General features: G+C 44.3%; 1 protein-coding gene across 1 annotated transcript in view; it reads left to right on the top strand.

Annotated features, from left to right (window-relative positions):
- The window catches only part of Glb1 (galactosidase beta 1), an 80,467-nt gene that overhangs the window by 11,849 nt on the left and 46,681 nt on the right, over positions 1-21,937 (top strand). The window contains exons 2-9 of the mRNA XM_020175169.2: positions 4,424-4,590; positions 7,031-7,181; positions 7,789-7,849; positions 8,959-9,053; positions 14,439-14,619; positions 18,760-18,818; positions 20,127-20,248; positions 20,330-20,370. Coding sequence (XP_020030758.1) covers positions 4,424-4,590; positions 7,031-7,181; positions 7,789-7,849; positions 8,959-9,053; positions 14,439-14,619; positions 18,760-18,818; positions 20,127-20,248; positions 20,330-20,370 — 877 coding nt within the window. The remainder of the gene's footprint in view (positions 1-4,423; positions 4,591-7,030; positions 7,182-7,788; positions 7,850-8,958; positions 9,054-14,438; positions 14,620-18,759; positions 18,819-20,126; positions 20,249-20,329; positions 20,371-21,937) is intronic.

Raw genomic sequence — 21,937 nt, 5'->3', positions numbered from 1 at the left:
CAACATTTCGGGGATTTATCCATGTTATTACAAACCAGTAGTTTGTTCCTTTTTTTTCTGCTGAGTAGCGTTCTATCATATAAACATTAAACATCAAAAAACACTATAGTTTACTTATACATTTTTAGGTTCCTAGAAATTTGGGTTGTGGCCAGTTTTGTAGCATTATGAACAAGTATTTTATTACTCTCTGTGAACATACGTTTTCCTACTGAGAACAATTTGATTTAAACAATGGTGCTCTAACAGTTGTCCATTGGTAAGAAAATTCTAGGAGAAAGTTAAATGCATTTTAACATCCTGTTTATCAGGGAACTTTCCAAACATATAAACAGAGAATTCCATGTTCCCATCACCAACTTCAGGAGGTAGCCATTTCACTTTAAATGCCCTTGACCTTTTTTGTTTGCTCTTTGTTCTTCTTAGCCTATAGTATTTTGAGGCAGATCTCAGATGTCACGTCATTCCCCTTGTAAATGTTTCTACTCATCTTTAACTGATGAGGACTTTTTTTTTTTTTTTCAGTGCTGGGCTTTGAACTCAGGGCCCAAAGCTTGCTAGGCGGGTACTCTTGAGCCACACTCCCAGTCCTTTTTTGCTTTAGTTATTTTTTTAGATAGGGTCTTGAGTTTTTGCCCAGGGCTGACCTCAGACTGTGATCTTCTTACCTATGGCCTCCTACATGTCTGGGACCATAGACATGCAGCAACCATGCTTAGCTTGTTTGTTGAAATGAGGTCTTGCTAACTTTTTGTCTGGGCTGCCCTTAAACTACGATCATCCTGATCTCTGTCTGCCTCACAAGTAGCTGGGATTACAGATTTGAACCATCTGCCCAGCCGTTTTTTTTTTGTTTGTTTTTTTTGTTTTTTTTTTGAGACAGGATCTTACTGTGTAGCCGCTGGCCTGAAACTCAAGATCCTCCTGCCTCAGCTTCCTGACTACTAAGATTATAGGTGTGTGTGCCACCATACGTGGTGAAGAAAAACTTTTCTTTTGAATAATTGCCATTGCCGTTGTTAAATGTTAAGGAGTTAATGGTGATTCTTATAGTACTATGGAATGACTGTCCTGTGTCAGATTTTTTTCCTATATCAATGTTGGTTTTTACAGTTTGTTAGAATCAGCATCCAAACCTAGTTCATCTTTATATTAGATCATCATTCCTCTTGCATTTTTTTTTAAAACTAGCATGCTGGGAAGTCTATGAGGGGAAAACAGACCAGGTTATTCAGGGGCAGTGATGGTGGTTAGGACCCAGGATGGCTGTAGTCAGGCCAAACTGAGTCCCTACAGGGCCTGTGAAATCAGCCCAATTCCTTTATAAAATTTTTATCAGTCTTTCTAATGGCTGAAGTATCCATTGATGGTAATAGGCTAAACTTATTTCTCTAAGTGTTAGAAAAGCGTGTATCAGATCCTTTGATTCCTTCTGCATTCATTAGCGGGCATTCTGTAAAGAATTTTCCATTGTCAGTGTCTTAGTTATCTTGAAGTAGCATTTTTATGTGAAGGGGAAGGAACTGCTTAGCTCTTTTTCTATATTTGTCAGAATAATGATTTGGTACTCCAGCCATCTCCAAATTTTCCTCTGCATATTACTAGGAACTTGTAAGTGTCACTATCCATGCTATCATTTTTCTGTTTATTTTTGTGTGTTGCTGAGGATCAAACCCAGAGCCTTGCATGCACACGGCACGTGCTTTACCACTGAGCCACCTGCCCAGCCCCCACTGCAGGCATTTTTCTTTTTCAGTTGATCTCTTAGATCAGTGTCTGTCTGTCTCTCAGTCTCCTCAAATTTTTCCCTCTGAGGCCAATGGGAGCCTCTGCAAGTTAGCTCCTGTGTCTTGGCATCCAGCTGCCAATCCGGTCCCATGGATTCTACCTCCTGCCCTCTGTCCACCTTGCTGTCATTACCATGGTCCATGCCTCTGCCTCCTCCTTTGTCTTTTCAGAAAAGGGTCAGAATGTCAAACATTTGAAGACTCTTGTTGGATCCCATCTTTCTTTAAGTTGTTCTCCATGTTCTTGACATCAAGACCAGGCCCTTGAACCTGAACCTGAGCTCATTCCCTCCAGCCCTTGCCTGCCCCCTCTGTCTCTCCAGCTGCTGTGTTTCATCTACAATCCATTCTTGTGGCTCCTTCCCTGCAGTCCTGCCCTGCCTCTGCCAGTCCCCTTACATACAGTTTTCTCTGGCAGTGGCCCTTCCTGCTGCACTGACTCTTTTGTCCTAGGACTTGACTTAAGCCAGAACTTCTCAGCCCTGGCTGCATGTTGTATCATCAGGGAAGCTTTAAGAAATACCAGTGACTGGGCACCTCCCACCTTCTCTGAAAACTTGAGTTTTGGGGGGCAAAGCCTGACTGCTGTTTTTCAAAACTCGTGTGGCCAAGGTTGAGAACCACAGTTGGGGTGTTCTTCCTCTGGGCAGCTAGTCCTCACCCCCCATTCCTGGATCCCAGGCCACTGGTTTCTGCTGCAGCATTCTGCTTTAACCAGACCTTACCAAAAACTCTTGGGTGTCTTCCATGCTAGACAGAAGTAGCATGAGGGCTGTGGCCACATCTGTGTTTACACGGCACATGGTAAGTGCTTGATAATTTTTGTTAGCAGATGGTAGGGATATGTTCCGGCTGGATTTGTGGTCATTTGAAGGGAGAGATGGTGGCTCACTTTTTATGTGACAAAGGCCAGATTCCATTGTCTGCCACCTTCACTTCTCACCCATTCATCTCCTGCTCCTCTGAGCTCCCTCCCCTAGAGAGGAGGACTTCAAACTGCCCTTGCCTTCCCCAGATCTCCCTGAGGTTACTTTTTTTCCCTGTCTTCCTGACCAAAGAATGTCACCAACCTTTGAACTTGAAGAACTTGCGGGGAGCCCTTATTTGAGACTTAATCAGACACATATTGGGAAAATGTTTTGAAATCATCTATTGGACACCTTGCACAGGGAATAAATTTTATTATTTTGTGAGTTTCTCTAGAAGACTCTTGCCTTTGAATGGAAATTAAAAATTACTAAAATAGTGATATTAAGTTGACATTCACATTTTAAAAAACAATTCTTAAATTATTTATTAGCTTAGCCAGGCATGGTAGTGCATACCTATAACCCCAGCCCTCGAGAGGAAGAGGCAGGAGAATCTCAAGTTCTAGGTCAACCTGAGCTACTGAGTTAAAGAGTGAGACCTTATCCAAAAAAAAAAAAAAAAAAAAAAAACCACACACACATTTATTACCTTGTTTTGGGTTAGCTTTACTGGGGCATAGTACATATGCAGGGAAGCCCTCTTACCTCTATGCATTCTGCTCTGAATTGTTTGACTCCCCAGCTGGATTTCAGGCCATGTGTGATCCAGAACTCATGCCCTCATAATGACTTCCATATATGGCTTCATGGAAGCTACCACGAACTGTGCTGTGACTAGAGATAGTATTGTGACCTTTGAAAGCCTAAAGGTGCACAAGAAGTCTTACCAGTCCTGGAGGACACTAGTCAGGTGGTTTGTAACCCAGATTCTCTAGGCCCCTATTGTCTGTTACTGCCTTTTTCCATCCACCAGGGTGCAGTGTTCCATTCTGCCCAGCAGTCAGCCTTGAGGTCTTCCCTTTCACCTCCTGGCATTTTAACTCAAGGGACCCCAAAATGATGTTTCTTGACATTTTGACCTCTGGAAATTCACCTTACATTCCAACTCAGTGGAGATAGACACACCTATGTTACTCTACATGAATATGTATAATAAAAGTTGCATAAAATAATACTTTGCTACTTGCAATATGCTCTGTTCTCTTTTCATTTTAAAAAGGTACTGATCACTATCTAAGATCAGTTCATTGCCACAAATTGGATTGCACCCTACAATTTGAAATGTTGCCTTAAAGTCCCTTTAGTGTGGTGGTTACCAGAATATCCAGGATTGGATGGTTATGGCAGGATGAAAGGGTAGAGAGGAAACTTCTTCAGTCACTCTGGGACTCAGAGCAGCAGCTAGGATGGGACCTCAGAGATTTGAACTTTTACTCCATTGCTTTTTTGTCCTGTATTTCACACCTAGAATTTTCTTACTGGGTCCTGCTGATTGCGGTGACATGGTCACCACAAGTGCTTAGCAGTGTAGTTTGTCCCAAGCCCATGGACAGCACAATGTAATATGATCTCCACCTTGATTTTCCTATTAGTGTTGGCCTCTGGTTGCTGAGGCCTGTGGACTCCAGTACACGGATCCTCCCTGGTGACTGTTACCTGAGTGCAAACATAGGAGTCCTGGCTTAGCACTGGTTCATGGGATAGCCCAAAACCAAGCATTGCACATTGTGCAAGTTTGATAGGCAGGGGGTCGCCTGCCACATCATAGCATCTGGTCTGAAATGAAGGAGGCAGAAGTTCTCACATGTCCCCTTCCTTGCTCTGCAGAATGCCTCCCGGAGGTTTGAGCTCGACTACAGCCAGGACCGCTTCCTCAAGGATGGCCGGCCATTTCGCTACATCTCAGGAAGCATCCACTACTTCCGGGTGCCCCGCTTCTACTGGGTGGACCGGCTGCTGAAGATGAAGATGGCTGGGTTGAATGCCATCCAGACGTAAGTAGGAGGGCACTTGGCTCTCATCTGGGCCTGCACACTCACATCTGGAAGAGAGGATAACTTCATTTCTCAGGGTAGCTCTTTCATTGCTCAGAAATGGGAAATAGTCCTGTGTAGCTTTCTGAGATGTGCTTGTCATGAATGTGGCTGGCCCATCTTCAGATAATTAACCACTTCTGAGCTTGAACTTTATTGCAAGACATCATGAAACAATCAGCTTAAAAAGGCAAAGGTGGGGCTAGGCATAGTAGCACATAGCTGTAATCCCAGCTAGGCAAGAGGTGGAGATAGGAAGATCATGGTCCTTTTGTTGGCTGGGCAAACGCATGAGACCCTATCTGAAAAACAAACAAAAAGCAAAAGGAAGGGCTGGGGCCATGGCTCAAGTGGTGGAGACCCTGAGTTCAACTTCTCATTACCACTGTTTAAAAAAAAAAAAAAAAAAAGAGGCACAGGGCGCTTTGCTGAATGATTCCATTTCTCTGTGATGGGCATTCCCTCCGCATTTATTGCTGGTGAAACTGAAATTTGCCCAAGGTCACGTCTTTGGCCAGAGGTCTAGCTAGGATGTGAACTTAGGGGAATTTGTGGGCAGCTGTAGCTTCTCTTGGCTTTGAGGGAGTAAACCTGTGCTTAGGCAGGTTCCTGGAGCTCAGTTTGCCTTCCTGGTTCTCTGGGGTAGTTGTATAAGCCCAGGCCATACACTCACCCCAACAGTCATCTCCCCATCTCTTCTCTGCTACTGTTGCAAGGTGACTAACTAGAAAGAAAGTTGGTGTGGCTGACCAATCTGGTTTTTGCAGAGCTGATGTGGATTGCTGATAACTTTTCAAAGATAAAGGATAAGAAAATCTTTACATAGTTTAGCAGATAGTTTGGGGGAGTCCCTGCATTATTCTGGTTCTAAGATTATTGGCAGAGCAAACCCAAGATCGCCCTTTAGTGGCTTCCACACTGAGTTCCAGAAGACCACCGCTATCTGTTCCAGGGAACCTTAAATCACAGGACTATAGAAAAAGGACACAAGCCAGGGGTCTCATATTTAAATTTATATTCCATGCTCTGAGGAGCTGGGGAGCTGGAGGGAATGTCGGTTATTTACCTCCTGCCATGCTATTTCTGACAATATCTTTTGTCCAGATCTGTTGGTTGTGGGCTTCTCTCCTTTTTTGTTTTGAAACAGGCTCTTGCCATGTAACTCAGCCTGGCCTTGAACTTTCAGTCCTCCTGCCTCTGCTCTCCCTTCTGAGTGCTGAGATTCTAGGCATGCCCTACCATACTAAGCTTATTCCTACTTTTGTTAAAGTTGTAGGGTGTTTTTTTTTTTTTTTTTTGCAGTACTAGGGCTTGAACTCAGGGCCTAAACCTTGAGCCACTCCACTAGCCCTTTTTTGTGAATGGTTTTTTCCAGACAGGCTCTTGAGAACTACGTGCCTGGGCTGGCTTCGAACTGCAATCCTCCTGATCTCTGCCTCCTGAGTAGCTAGGATTACAGGCATGAACCACTGGCACCCAGCTAATGTTTATTTTTAAAAAATAAGTATACCGCCTACTGATTTAGCAAGATGTTTTTATTTTTTTTCAAGGCTTCACACAGATATATAAAATTTTTCTATCATAGGAATTAGTGTTCATGTAATTCTGTTTTTTTGGTTTTTGTTTTCTTTTTTAAGTTTACATTGTGTTGAAAGATTTGTTTTCTTTCTGTCACACAGTTTCTGTAAAGACTACGCTCGTCGGGGCCGGGAGAATGGTTCAGTGGTAAACCATGTGCCTAGCAGGCTCAAGGCCTGAGTTCGAGCCCTAGCTCTGCAAACAAAAAAACAAAAATGATTTAATTCGTGGCCAAGGGAATGAGCCAGATGGTAAAGAGGAATCAAAGGAGAATTTGAGAGCTGGTGGAGTGGCTCAAGTACTAGAGCTCCTACCTAGCAAGTGTGAGGCCCTGAGTTCAAACCCCCAAAATAAAAATTTTTTAAAAAAAGGAGAATTTGAAGAAGAGAGGTCTATAGTCAGCCATGGAAGCCGTGCCGAAATAAGTTTGTCTTGAGAGGTGAAACTGGTTACTACCATAAAAGGCGATGCAACCCTTGGAGTCCTCTTCCCTAGCTGATAATAACTATTTGTATCCCTATGAGGCAAAACCAACTAAAATTAAAGTGTAACTGTAGTCTTTCTCCTAATCAATAATCAATAGTTAAACAAAATACACCCAGAGAAGGAAAGAAGCCTTGGGACGTCCCATTGGACAATCTCCAGCTCTACAGGGGGGGAAATATAGTGGGCCTTTCACCTTATTTCACCTTATTTCCAAATTCAGGGTAATTCTCAAGACCCTTTCCATTCTCTCCACCTTTTTGTCCACGTGTTAGCAGTAGTCCTAAGAGGCCCTTTCTCCCTCGCCTCTGCCGACTGTCTCGTGTATCTTTCTTGGCAGGTATGTGGCCTGGAACTTTCATGAGCCCCAGCCAGGACACTACGAGTTTTCTGGAGACCATGATGTGGAATATTTTATCCAGTTGGCTCACAACCTGGGATTGCTGGTCATCCTGAGGCCTGGGCCCTACATCTGTGCTGAGTGGGACATGGTAAGTATGGCAAGATGGGCCTCTTCCTGCCTGGAAGGTGTGAGTAGGATTGAACTGGTAAGCAGGGGTCTGGGCTAAGTGAATTTGAATAAGACTGTAAGTCCAGGGCTGATGGAGTGGTAGAGTTCCTGCATGGCAAGTACAGGACCCTGAGTTCAAACCTTAGTACCACAAAAAAAAAAAAAAAAGACTGTGAGTCCAGATAACATGGAGCATGTGACTACACAACCCTACATCGCCTTAGCAAGGTGCCCCAGGTAGAGTAGCAGGTCAGGGTCAGAGCATGGATTCTCCTCTTGGGGGCCGTTTACATAACTCGGTTTCCTCGTCTGTCAAAAGCAGTGGATGGTGTCTGCTCTGCCTTCCTCACTGGGGAGCTGTGAAAAGAAGTGGAACCATCTGTATAAAAGGGTCCTGATTCTCAAAACACTGGATCAATACTGATCTTGATTTTACTATGTTCTAATTTCTCCAGAATTTACAAATGTAAAAGCCCAGCTGAAACAGCCCTTCTTCCTGAAGCTTTTGACTTTCCTTCTTTTCCATCACCACTAATGAAATGGATATTATAGTTACAATGGCTCCCTCCTCCTTTTTTCTGTCATAGGGAGGATTACCTGCTTGGCTATTAGAGAAAAAATCTATTGTTCTCCGTTCTTCTGACCCAGGTAAGTTGGAGATATCCTGAGAACTTATGAAAGATTAGACAATTTATATCAAAAGAGCTGGGTATTTTGAAGGCTGGGCTGCTTCTGCAGAAATACTTCTGAAAGTTTGGTAGAAGTCAGAGTGTGAGTTACCATTCTCTGCACCACACCAGACATTGAACATGGAGGAGGAGATAGGCTTCCTTGGCTTCCTTGCACTACGTGGCCAGATCTTGCTGATATCTGGTAACTCTCTGAATTGGCATTGAGCCCTGTTTGTGGTTGACCAACCGACTTCAGTGCTTGCTTTCTCTTCCTACATACTTAGTATATTACACAGCCAAGGAGAGCAGCTGTCTATCAAAATGACACATGTAGTTTCTGGGATGGTGTCATTGGGTTTCTTAGTAGCTGCAATGTCTTCTTTGTCTACTTTTACAGTGACTTATCTTTTTTAACCATGAGAGATTACTTTAGCTCTAAGCCCTATCAGAAGATCTCACCTATCTTCTGAAGATTCCAGTTTCTCTTAGGGATGGTGGAGGTAGAGGAGATAGTGTTGATGATGGAGACTGTTGTAATGGCAGCTAGCATTCAGTTAGTGTGCAAAAAGCTAGTACATTACTCTGTATGTATTTCCTCTTACAACGTCACCCTTTTGTTCTGCCTCCTTAGTGTGTTATTAGCGTTCTCAAATGCACTATCTCATTCATCCTCATGATAACTTTATGAAGCATGTACTTGAATTATTCCCTTTTGACAGTGTAAATAGGCAATTTATTAGAACTTAGTTCTAGAAGAAGAGTCCTACTATGACTGAGAGGGAGATACGGCATTCAGTTTCTTCTCATTATTTAGCAACCAGTGCCTGGGTGCCTCCTGTGTGTCTGGCTTTGTGTCCTATGGCAAAGACAGATACCAGGCAATACTGGACCTTGTCCACTGAGGAGCTCGGCTAAGGAGACTAGTATTGTGGAGGACATTTATCAGACTTTTCTTGTGGGTGGCTGCCCATTTTAGCATGTAGTTGTTGAGTTCAGTATATTCTGATCCGTGCTGCTGCCCAGGTGTGATAGACTGTACTGTGTACTAAAGATATGTGATGGTGTAGCACCTGTCTTATTTTCCAGATTACCTTGGAGCTGTGGATAAGTGGTTGGGAGTCCTTCTGCCTAAGATGAAACCTCTTCTCTATCAGAATGGAGGGCCAATTATAACAGTGCAGGTACCTGTGGGGTGAGCATGGTGGGTGGTGGGGGAGGTTTCCAGCCATTTTCATTATATAGATGGTTGCAGTGTTGCAAATAAGAGCCGCCCCACTGTTACTTTAAGAGGTAACGCTTTTACTTAAATTGTATTTTGTGAAGATATTACCTCCTTTTTGTTGTTGTCATTTAAGAGAATGGGTCTGCTATGTTTCCTAGATTGGCCCTGAACTTCTGGGCTTGAGCCGTCCTTCTGCCTCAGTCTCCCAAGGAGCTGGGGCTATGGGAGTGTACTGTCACACCTGGTTCTCACATTACTGCTTTTAAAATGCCTACTCTGGATGCCCTACAAGTGCTATTCAGCTCTTCTACCCCAGCCCCCTCTTGTTCACTGGTTCTGGAATTTGAATCAGGGCTTCACACTTGCTAGGCAGGTGCTCTGCCACTTGAGCCACTCCACCAGCCTTTTTTTTTTTTGTGATGGGTTTTTTTCAAGATAAGGTCTCTCGATCTATTTGTCCAGGGCTGGCTTCGAACCATGATCCTCCTGATCTCTGCCTCCTGAGTAGCTAGGATTACAGGTGTAAGCCATCTGCACTGGCAAACCATACCTTTTGAAATGAAGAAATTCAAAAAGGTTAAGTGACTTGGCCAAGGCCACCAAGCTGGCAGGTGGCAGATCAGGATTGCATGCTGTTTGTGTGGATCCTGTAGTCTGTCTTTCTCTCATACCAACCTTCCTCTGGCTATAGGAACTGAAACGCTTTGGGGTCTGCATGGCCTCTGAAGTCAGTTATTCCTAGAATAGAAAGAGCAGTAGAGAATTGGAAACATTTTGTTTTCTTGCTTCCTGTCCCCACTCTCTTATGTGTTCTTGGCTCTGCCAAGGCTGATGTGTTGTGGGGTACATATTTTCCATGTGAAAAATCAGGACACTTGACCTGCAACAGTTTTTGGTGTTTGTCAAATTACTTAGGTAAAACATAAAGGCATGTTCATTGGATTTCTACCAAGGATGAAAAGGCACGTGAAACTGGCTGTTTCCTGGAGCATCAAGGGAATGCAGTGTGGCACTCCTTAAGGGAGTGTGGGCCAGACTGCCTTCTGACAAACAGTGCTCTGGACAGTTTGTAGGCACTGCAGGGAAGGAATGTGGCCACTCCTCTGCCCCTCAGGTATAGGTGGAAGAGGCAGTGAGAATTAAGTGGATCAGGTGTCCTTTGTGAGACTGCAGGGTGGAAGGAGACGTCCTCTTGACGGGACAGGTGGCTGCTTACAGAGAAATGTCCCCCGAGTTCCTGGTTGCCCTTATCTTTTACTCATCTGGCATCTGTCCTGGTTCTGCCGAGAGGCCTCATCTTCCTGTGTGAAGATGGTAAGTCTGAAACTTGGGCACGTCTTGCTCTGCACAGGTGGGTCTTCTTCCTTGTCTCTGACTCAGGTGAAAACCCACTTTTTGGCTGCCTTCCTTTTCAGTCCCTGATTCTCCTTGAGTCACTTTCAATTTCTGCACCTTTTGGTTAGGCAAATGCCACAAAAAAATGTCATTAGGTATTAACTGTGCAGAGGAGAGCAAAGTTGACTGACTTGGTGACCTCAGAAGACTAACTTAGCCATGGATCCTTCTAGGTGAGTCTGTCCTCCCTCTCTTCCTCATACTCTTCTCTTACATTCCCACCTGCTTGAATGATATACTTGAAATACATAGGAAAGCAAAAAAATATCTAACTGTCACTCAAACCTCAGGAGCCAGAAGAAAAGCTCTTTATATTGTAGGAGTTTCCTTTATTGTTTTTCTTTTCTTTTTTTCCTGGTTTTTTTTTGTTTGTTTATTTTTGGAAGTTTAGCAAGACTTATTTTTAGCAAAACAGTATAAAGTAGGGAGAAATAGGAAAGGCAAGGAAAGCCATGTTCTGCTTCACATGCAGGAGATGGGAGTGAAGAAGACACCTTTTTTTTTTTTTTTTTTTTTTTTTTTGGGGCACTAGGGTTTGAGTCCAGGGCCTCACATTTTACAGAATAAGTTCGTACTGTGTGACCAATTTCCTGCGTGGCTTTTCCACTTCATTCTTATATCAAAGGCATTTTTTCATATCAATAGGAGTTCTTTGTGCATCACCTTTCATGATTGTCTTCTGAGGTGTGTTCACATCTGTGCTCCCTGTCAGGAAGCTGTGCTAGTGGGCTGACCTGGTTCTGTGGGACTTTCGGAACCTTTGGTTAGTGCCTCCCTATGGGAGTTTTTCTTGTTTCACTGCTGAAGGGTTCTCCAGTTCTATCACGAGTCTCCTGAGCTCTCCACACACAGGCCTGGCAGCCATTTGGTCCACATGCATGTACATATCACACACCCACCAAGTGGTTCTGGAATTGGATAGAAGCAGGCTGGTCAGATAAGAAAGACATGGAGAATTGGGAGCCAGTGTTGCTGCGTGTCAAGCTTTCTGTGAAAGCTGGTTCCTCTGTCTTAATCCAGGTCAAGAGATAGAAATAGATGGCGTCATAAACTGGAGTTCATGAAGTTGATGCTTCCTTCCTCTGCACACTCAGGGAGTTTGAGGAGGCCCCAGAGGGACAATGTGTCTATCTCCAAAACCAAGTCAGTAACAGAAGGCTCACACCCCTACCCAAAGACAAGCAGGGATTTCAACCCTGCTGGTTTCCAGATGCAGGAAGCCAGGCTTGCACCAGCTATGCAAATGTTTCTCTTCTGGAAGGATTAGCCAAGCCACTGTGACCTGTGATGTTTACGCATGTGGGTGTTTATCTTTTGTACTTAAAATACGTAAAGCCGAAAACACCCATGGACAACATTCAAGGTGAAAAGAATTAGGATTTCACCACAGCTTTACTTCATGCAATTAATGAGGCATTCATCGTGCAGTCATAGGTCTGTTTCTACCTGTTGTTTCAGAAGATCAGTGACATTAGAAGTCTCCGTGAGTAAGGAGCTTACCAGATGAGACAGCCCTCTAGGACAAGGACCCATGGGCCAACACTGGCTGCTGCTTGCTTAATAAATAAAGGAGTACTGGGATGTGACCACACCACTATTTATGTACTGCCTACTGTTTATGTACTGCCTACGGCTGCTTTTGAACTACTGCAGCAGAGTTCAGTAGCTGAGACAGGGACCTAGATAATAAATAATCTAAATTATTTATTTTCTGGCTCTTTATTGAAAAAGTGTGCTTACCTCTGCCCTAGAAAAATCGGTGTTCCTCTGATTCTCACTGTGATGTTTTCTGCGGCTCTTGCAAACTGTTTTCTGTTTGTGTGTCTTCCCTCCCAACCCCCCCACTCCCTCCCACCCCACAGGCCTCTGTTTTCCTCTAATTGGCAGAAGTGTGGAACTTGAGTATGGTTTTCCCTGCTAGCTTTTTGAGGGCTTAGTAGATGCCAGGTACTGTACAAAAGTGTGTTCATGCATCGGCTTGCTTCATCCTCATAACAACCCAATGAGGTAGGTACTGTTAGTCTCATAGAGATGAGAAAACCTCGTGCATGTGGAGTCCCAGGGATAGGAAATGGCAGGGCTCAGATTTGCACCTGAACAGTAGGGATCTCTGATGCCTGAGACTGATCCTAGCTGATTTGAAAATGAACTTCCCCATTCCTCCTTTCCCTCTTTCTCTCCTTCTTCTCTCTCTCCCTCCCTCCCTCTCTCTCCCTCTCTCTCTCTCTCCCTCTCTCTGTCTCTCTCTCTCTCTCCTTCCCTCCCTACCCAAATTATGAGTATGTATTTATTACAAGCCTCTTTATTTTTAATTCTATAATACAGTGATTACAATGGCTAAGTAGGGTGGGAATAAACGAAGGCTGGTTGAGGTGTGGGGCCTGCAGAAAAGAGCACAGGTACACAGGCCACCTAGTTGCTAGAGCAGATCTTTAAATTTAGCTCTGAGCTGCTTGGAGCCAAATGATAAATGGAGACACAGTCATTTGAGTAGCTCTTATTAACAGGGGAAGTGGAGGATGAGGGAAAAGAGAGAACCAAAATTTGCAAAGATTTTCTTGGCACTGAGTTCAGTTATTGCAAAAGGAACTTCCATGATACTGACAAGAGTATCGGGGAGGGCTCTTGCGTGGGTCAAGTGGTGGAGTCCCTGCCTAGCAAGTGCGAGTCACCCAAGGGAAGTTTTATACTCTACCCCTTTCAGAAGGCTTCATGGCCATGGAAGGCCTCGGCACCTGGCAGGCTTGCTGAAGTATTGTTGCTTCTTGAACCACAATGTGAAAGTACTGCAGAGGGATCCTTTCTGAAAAAGTGACTATTCATGAAACAATGCAGAAAGCAGCACTATGTGTATAAGGGTGGTGGCTGCATTAGCTTTCTGTTGCTATGATAAAATACCTGAGAAAATCAACTTATAAGAAGGAAAGGTTGTACTTTGGCTCATAGTTTCAGTCCCTGGTCTCTTGACCCCATTGCTTGGACCCATGGCAGCACTGCACATCATGGCAGTGACACGTGGTGGAGGAGGCCTGTTCACCTGCTGGAAGCTGGGACGCAAAGAGAAAGAAAGCAACCAAGGGTTCCAGTATCTCCTTAAAGGACATGTGCCCAGTGACCTGACTTCCTTTTGCACCTGATAATTCTTGGTCATGGTATTGTTCTGTGCCCCATAGGGGAGTTAACCACATCCCGGCCCTGGCCACTGTGTGCCATCAGCACTACCCCTTCCCGCCTGAGGTGACAGCCCAAAATGTTTCCAGGTTTTGCCAAATGTCCCCCTGGGAGAAGGGCAAAGCAGTGCCTGGTTTAGAACCCTGATTTTATTAAGCATAAACCAAGAGCTGGTAATGGCATAACCAGGGAACACCTGGCTGTTTGACAGTGGGTGAGCAGGTAAATCATGATGCGTCTGGATCTGGCATTAGTTCTTCTTACACCTTGAATGTTTTTACATAATACAGTAAAGTAAGGAGAAGAAAGGCGTGTTCCAGCTGCTCAAATAATATCCGAGCTTTGAGGAAGGTAGATATTGTACACTGTGTGTGTGCGAATCAGGAAGGCTTGCACTAAAATGCTTATAGAGGTTCTCTGTGGGCAATGGAATTAGGACTTTTCCCTTTTCTTTTCCTTTTCCCCCACTTTTTAATATCTCTACTGTGGGAAAGTATTATCTATGTACTGTTCAATGTATCTGTTATTGGAAAGAATACATTTCTACAATCCAAAAACCAATTTGGTGTTTAGGTTTTTCTTGTCTTTAGGCAATGGGGGAGGGTTAGTAGAAGGAAAGCTTCTATGCTGAATTGCTTTTGGAACAAGGAGTTTGGATGTCTCAGCAAAGATGATGCTGGCATTAGTGAGGACTTGTCTAGTATTTTTCCCAAAGACTTGCTTTAGAATAGCTACATTGGGATCTGCTTAGGTCCCCCTCCTCTTTTTCAATTTGCAGGTTGAAAATGAATATGGCTCCTACTTTACCTGTGATTATGACTACTTGCGTTTCCTGGAAAAGCGTTTCCGCTACCATCTGGGTAATGACGTGCTTCTGTTCACCACTGATGGAGCGCATGAGAAATACCTGAAGTGTGGGACCCTACAGGGTCTCTATGCCACAGTGGACTTTGGAGCAGGTTAGTATTTGTAGTAAGTAGAAAATGCAGGTTACGATTAGCTTTTTTATTCACTCAATCACTGTGGGCAGTGGTCCTTGTTTTTAAGTGGCATTAGTAGATTCAATAATGGTTCTCAAATTTTCCTTTATCAAGTATGTTATTCGGCTTTATGTTACTGTAACAAAATATCTGAGATAATCAACTTAAAGAGAAGAAAAGCTTATTCTGGCTCACAGTTCTAGAGGTTTCAGTCCATGACCAGTTCACCCTATTGCTTTTTGAGGCAGCATGTCATGGCAGGAACACACGGTGAAAGACGCCCATTCGCCTCATGGCCTTAGACTCTAAGGAGAGAGAGCCAGAGACAGCACCTCCAGTAAACTAAAACCTCCTACAAGGCCCCACTTCTTAAAGGTTCCACCACCCACTACAAGTGCCATGCAGGGAACCAAGGATTTGCTGCATGGGCTTTTGGAGGACATTTAAGATTTAGACTACAGCATCACGTAATAGGTAAAGTAGAGTAATTGCACCTTCAGTTGTTGACGTTATCTTATTTAAACCTCCAGAAGGAGCTTTGAGTTTGGCTTCATTTTCAGCACCCGTAGAGCCAGCCTGGACCCTGGATTACGTGTTCTCAGGGGCTAGGTTGCCCAGCCAGGATGAGGAAGGGGGCGGGCACAGTTCCACTGGAAAGAAGCTGTATCCTGAGGAAGTCTCCACTCAGTCTCTGGCAGGCTTCCTTGCTCTCCCCTGCCCTCCCCTGCATTCTCCTGCCCCCTCCTTCCTTCCCCTGCACTCCCCTGCCCTACTTTGCCCTCTCCTGCTCTCCTCTGCCCTGCCCAGCCCTCCCCTGTCATCCCCTACCCTCTCCTGCCCTCCTCTGCCCTCTTCTGCCCTCCCTTGCCATCTCTTGCACTCCCCTATCTTCCTCCTACCCTCCTTGGCCCTCCTCAACCCTTCTCTGGCATCCCCTGGTCTCCCCAGACCTCCTCTGCCCTCTTCTGCCCTCCCCTGACATTTCCTGCTCTCCACTGCTCTCCCTAGCCCTCCTCTGAAGTCCCCTCCTCTCCTCTGTCCTCTCTTGCCCACCCTTACCATCCTCTGGCCTCCTCTGCACTCTCCTGCCCTCCCTTCTCTCCCCTGCTCTCCTTGACCTCAATCTTGGTAGGAGTCTCAGGTCTATATTGTGGCCTTAGTGAACTTTGAAGTCATCCACTAGCTGGTATCCTAGGCCTATGAGCCAACAGCACAGGAAACTTACCTGACACTTCTGTGATCTTTCTGCATAACTCAGCTCTATGAATTCTGAGGGCTGGAGGGAGTTGCAGATGCTACAAAATCTGTCTGACCAGACTTGGGAGTGTGGTGCAAGCTATGAACTTCAGCAAACGAACCTTCTGAATGGGTGGGCAGTGGGGCTTGGACCTGCTGACTATAAATAGTGCTAAGGGAGCCTTCATTTAGGTTGAGAGCAGTTTTCATGAAGGATGTGACACCTAAATGCAATGGATAATCCGGAATAGAATCCTAAGGGCTGGTGTAGTGTCTCAAGTGGTAGAGCACCTGCCTACCTGCCTAGCAAGTGTAGGCCCTAAGTTCAAACTCCAGTACTTCCAAAAATAAAAAATAAAAAAAACTGGATAGGATCCTAGACCAGGCTTCATTTACTTATTTATTTTGCCGTGATGGCATTATTGAGACAATTATAATCTTCAAAGTTTTAGATTATAATATCCATGTGATTTTTCCAATGGTATTGTGCTTTTTAGTTTTTGGCAGTATTTTAGTTTGAATCAAGGCTTCCCACTTGTTAGGCAGGCACTCTATTGCTTGAGCCATGTCCCCAGCCGTTTTTTTGTTTTTAGTTTATTTTTCAGATGGGATCTCACTAAGTTTCCCCAGGCTGGCCTCCAACCTCAATCCTCCTGTCTCTGCCCTCTGAGGGATTATAGGAATGTACCACCGTACTTGGTTCTGTATTGTGCTTTTTAAAGAATTTCTTTGTCCTTAAGCAATAGACATTTTAGGGCAAAGAACCATCATGGCTGCAACTTGTTCTTACATGGCTCAGAAAAAAAGTAGGTATACTTTTATACAGAACGAGGAACTGATTGAGTAAATGTGGTAAAATGCCAAAATTTAGGGGTCTTAATGAAGGGAATGTGAGAGTTCTTTGTAGTATTCTTATAGTTTCCTATAAGGTTGAAATTATTTCAAGATAAATTAAGTTAGCAAGAGCTGGGAATATAGCTCAGTAGCAGAGTACTTGCCTAGTACACACAAGACCCTGAATTCCAAAGCCACATACACACACACACACACACACACACACACACACACACACACACAATCCAGCTCTGCAAATGTCATAAAAACTGCTGTTCCCCTACTTGAAGGAAGCCACCTGGAGCATGTCCAGAGCTTGCCCTCTCTCAAGAGTGACCCACAGAAGACTGAGGTGTCAGAATTAGACCGAAGTTGAATTTTTAATGATGTTCTTCCACGTTACCCAAAAAGAAATGAAAAGAACCAACCTTACATGATTTGGATGTTTCTAGAAATGTCCATTGCTCAGAATTGTTGAGCTAGCTTGTGCACAAGGTGCTGCAGAGGAAGTGGCCTGCTGATTTCCTCCTGCTTTGGCATGCCTCCCCTCCCAAAGATGAAAAAGTGCAGTATTTTTCTGTTGGGAGGAATAAGTTGAAGATGATTATGAATTTGGTGTGAACATGGTCTGAAAGTAAGGTGGCAGTATGACTTTCCTGATGGGGATGAGAAAGAAAGTGCTGTGACACCAGTGTGCCTGGGGCAGGCAGGTGCTCTGGCCTGCTTCACTCTATGGGAAACAAATCCTGCCTGGTAAGCAGTCAGATCTTGGAAGGAGGCTCAGGAATACCATGTTTTAAGTCATCTAATGCTTAGTAGTAAGAAACACAGCCATGGAGTAAGTGCAGTCCTGCTCCTTCTTGATCAGCACAGCTGTCCTGAAAGCTGGTTTTGTAGAGAGCTGCCTTGCCAAAGGCTGACCTGACAGCACAGGGTTATTGGAGGTCCCACTGGCCTCACTTCTACCCTGGATACCAGCTGTGAGAGGTGGGTCATGAAATGTGGCGTGGGATGTTCCCACTGTGGTTGGCACGGACACTGTTCATGTCTACTCTTTCACTGGTACAAGGCAGCCTGTTACCTCTCTGTGGAGACATTCTTTTTCTTTTTGGAGGAGGTAGGAATGCAGAAGACAGATGAGACAACACACAGGCATCCTAATGGAATATTTCCAAAAGAAAAATTGAGAGCAGGAGTTTGGAATGGCTGATGATGTACAAATGGGAATTCAGAGTGTGCTCCATTATTAAGGATAAACACAGTAGAACACTCTCATTCCCTTGGTTTGTTCATTATAACTGGCAAATACTTGTATTAATATTTGTGGAGACTGCATGGAAATGTCTTCAAGGCAGGCCCATTCTGTAGGAGCATCTGGGTCAACTTGCTGCTCCCAGGGAGGAGATAAGCGCACAGTTGTGTGCCAAACCCTGGGGAAGCACAGCTGAAGAAGGCAAGCCTGAGAAGCGAACCCCAAAGCACGCAGGTGGGAGAGACCATGTGGACCCATTCAGGGAGGAAGCAATGTTCTGTGGTCCCCACATATTCCTCAAATGGATGGTCTGGGTGCTGTCTAAAGCCAACTTAGAGGTGTTCCAGGCCCATGGTGGGGTGGGGAAGAGCAAGGGGCTGTTAAAATACCTTAGACTGGGTAATTTATATACAACAGAAATTTATTGCTCACAGTTCTGGATGCTGGAAAGTCCCAGATCAAGGTAATTCTCTTACCAGATTCAGTGTATGGTGGGGACTTCAAAAGTGTCACTTTCTTGCTGTGTTCTTACTTAGCAGAAGGGGGTGGGAGCTCCCTTGAGCCTCTTTTATTGGGGCACTAAATCCCATTCATGAGGGAGGAGCCCTCATGATTGAGTCACTTTCCAAAGGCCCACCTCTTAACACTGTCATATTAGGGGTTAGATTCTAAATTATGGATTTTGGGTGAACCAACATTCAAACCATAGCAGGGTGTCAGGCTCAAGTCCCATGGGGGCTTTCGATATATTGCTTCTTGCCATTCCCATAACTCACCTTTCTTCTTATAATTTTCAGGCCAGAACATCACAGATGCTTTCCTAATCCAGAGGCATTTTGAACCCAAAGGACCCTTGGTAAGAATTGGGGGTGAGGGGTGAGACTGTTGGCTTGTACCGACTGCATTGACGCTGTTGGGGGAGGAGGGAGAATGAGCGTCCGTGGTTTTTCTGGCTTTGGGATCAGTGGCCAATGAGATTGTGGGGACATAGCCCTCCTGGACTCATGGGTGGCACCAGAAACAGTGTTTTGATTTGAAACTGAAGCCCTGCACTTGGAGTGGAACAGACACAGTCTAACCAGCATGGCCAGGCTGCTCCCATCAGTGTCCACTTTCCATGGGGCTCAGAGAACGTATGTCACTTTTGCCCCAACTCTATAGCCCAGGAAGGGGGTTAAGCTGTGTGTTTCTCCCCTTTCAAGTGTTTATGAATCACCTGGGGATCTGTTTAAAATCCAGTCTGTTGGGTCTGGATGGAGCCTGAGTGGCTGCATTTCCAACAAGCAACCAGGTGGTACTGAGGATGCAGTTTGACAGCCATGGTGTGGTGTGGTTGCTGCCCCGCTGTAGAGGAAGGAGATGGCGGCAGGGTCCAGGTGGGTGCAGATGGCCCATCAGCCCCTCACTCTGTCTTCTCTTCCCTTTGTCAGCAGTGCTCACTGTTGTTCACCCAGCACCTGTGAGCAAGCCTTGTTTACCAAACATCCTTTTTTGCATCCGAGCTCTGCTTAGTGAGCTGTGCAGACTGCGTTTGCAGACTGGGTGGAGCTAGTTCCCGGAACCTGACACGTCCAGGTTTCTCTTTTCTTCTCTAGAACAACAGATGTTAAACTGCTCTTAACCATTCCAGTAGGCAAAATGGTTCTATATACTTGGACAACTCTACTTCGTTATCAGTCCGCCTGAGACCTCAAAGTCTGTATTCACACACAGGGTAAATGGTGTGAAAAGGGATTATTTTATAAAACATTTTTCCCAGTTTTTTGCCCAGCTAAACTTTTCTGCTGGGGACCTCAGAAACAAGTAATAAATCTAATGTAGGTACAACTTTTTAGGAATAAGCCTGTTTATGTTCAGTACAGATGCTATTTTTTTCTCAAATACTTTTGATCTGCAGAAGATTGAATCTGTGGATGCAAAATCCCTGGATGCAGAGGGATGTGTTTGTATTGTGTAAGATGAACGCTCATGTTGGGTTGGCACCCTAGGACTAAGTGTAGGCAGTGCTATTATGAGTCTTCACTGGTCCCTGAGCTCTGGGTTAGGCAGTACATGTCAACCCCACTTTCCATCTGTCCCTTGGCGGAGCAGAAGGACGGCATTACAGTGACGCCTCAGCATTCGAAGATCACGAGTCTGTTGTAAGCTCCATGTCCCTTTCTAGATCAATTCTGAATTTTATACTGGCTGGTTAGACCACTGGGGCCAACCTCATAACACAGTCAAGACCGAAGAAGTGGCTTCGTCTCTCTATGATATACTTGCCCGTGGGGCAAGTGTGAACTTGTAAGTATTCACTTGGGGGAGGGTTCCCCAATGACTGCTGGCTCACAGTGAAGTACTGTGTGTTTTCTTATTTCCTTGTAGGTACATGTTTATAGGTGGGACCAATTTTGCCTATTGGAATGGTAAGAGAAATTTAACACTGTTTGTAGACGCCTATGCCATGTTTCTGGTACTTGATTTGGGAAAGTATACCTACAGACAATTTTTATTTTCTAATTTTGTTCTCTCCTAAATTTTTTAATATATAAGCATTACCTATATAATCATGTTACTTTAAAAAATTTTAAAGGACATATCTTGAGCATTTAAAAACCTTACTGTTTTAAACAAGCCTACTGTAGCATATCAGTTCATATATTCTGTTGTGGTCTTTCCTTTTTAATGCTTTGTTTTGTTGAGATATAATTCATGTACCATAAAATAAACAATTTAAAATAAGTAGTTAGTATATGCTCAAAGTTGTACAGCCATTACACTCTTTTTCCAGAACATTTTCATTACCCCAAAAGAAACTGCCTACACATCAGCAGTCATTCCCCTCTTCTCCCCCAACCAGCCTCTGGAAATCACAGAGCCACTCCTGTCCCTGTGCATCTGCCTATTCTACACATTCCATTTAAATGGAACCATACAATATATGGGCTTTGACCTTATTTCTTTCATGTAGCCTAACATTTTTAAGGCTCATCCATGTTGTGCCCCGTATTGGTATTTCATTTTTTTTATTATTGAATAGTGCTGCATTATGTGATCACAAAATTTGTTTATCCATTCATTGATTGATGAACATTTAGTTTACTTTGGGGAATAGAATTGCTGAATTATGTGTTAACTCTTATTAAACATAAGGGTTTAGTTTGAAGAAATGTTACTTTGTTCTCCAAAGTGGCAGCACCATTTTCTTTTTCTTTCTTTCTTTTTTAATGGTACTGGAGGTTTGAACTCAGGGCTTTGTGCATGCTAGGTGTGGTACTACTTTAGCCATGCCTCCTGCCCTTTTTGCTTTGCTTATTTTTGTCATAAAGTCTTGCTGTTTGCTGGCCTAGACCATGACCCTCCTATTTCTGCTTCCCACTCCATCTCAGCCAATGGTTGTGCATGTGCCACCATCTAGCTTTTTTCCATTGAGATGGGGGGGGGTCTCACAAACTTTTTGCCTGGATTGGCCTGGAACCACAATCCTCTTGGTCTCAGCCTCTCACATAGCTTGGGATGACAGGCAGTGTGCTCAGCCATTGGTTGAGTGGGGGGGGAGTCTTGCCAACTTTTTGCCTGGGCTGGCTTCAAACCATAATCCTCCTGATCGTTACCTCCCAAGTAGCTAGGATTACAGGCGTGAGCCACTAGCAGCCAGCTCAAAGTGTTATGGTATGTTACATACATACCCATATTTGGGGTGGGGTAGAGAGAATTATGACAAATTTCTCTGCATTGTTGTTAATTTTGCAAAGACAAATTATGCTATATTGTATAAAAGCTTCTTTCCCCACCTCTCTCTACATCTGCATTTTTCTTTGAATCACTGAGAATGGTAGACTGTTGCATTTTGGAGGCTCAGTTTGGGTGTAAATCTCTCAGGATCTAAAATTGGATACTATCATCAACTTTAAAAAAAATGCAGTTTTGCTTTTGAGCCTCTGTTTTATAGAGTGAAATGGGCTAGGAGGAAACATGACTTATAAGTATTAT

The sequence above is a fragment of the Castor canadensis genome, chromosome 5, assembly GCF_047511655.1.
Source record: "Castor canadensis chromosome 5, mCasCan1.hap1v2, whole genome shotgun sequence".
Taxonomy (NCBI): Eukaryota; Metazoa; Chordata; class Mammalia; order Rodentia; family Castoridae; genus Castor; species Castor canadensis.
Note: the sequence above shows the minus strand (reverse complement) of the source record. Positions and strands in the feature narration are given on the sequence as shown.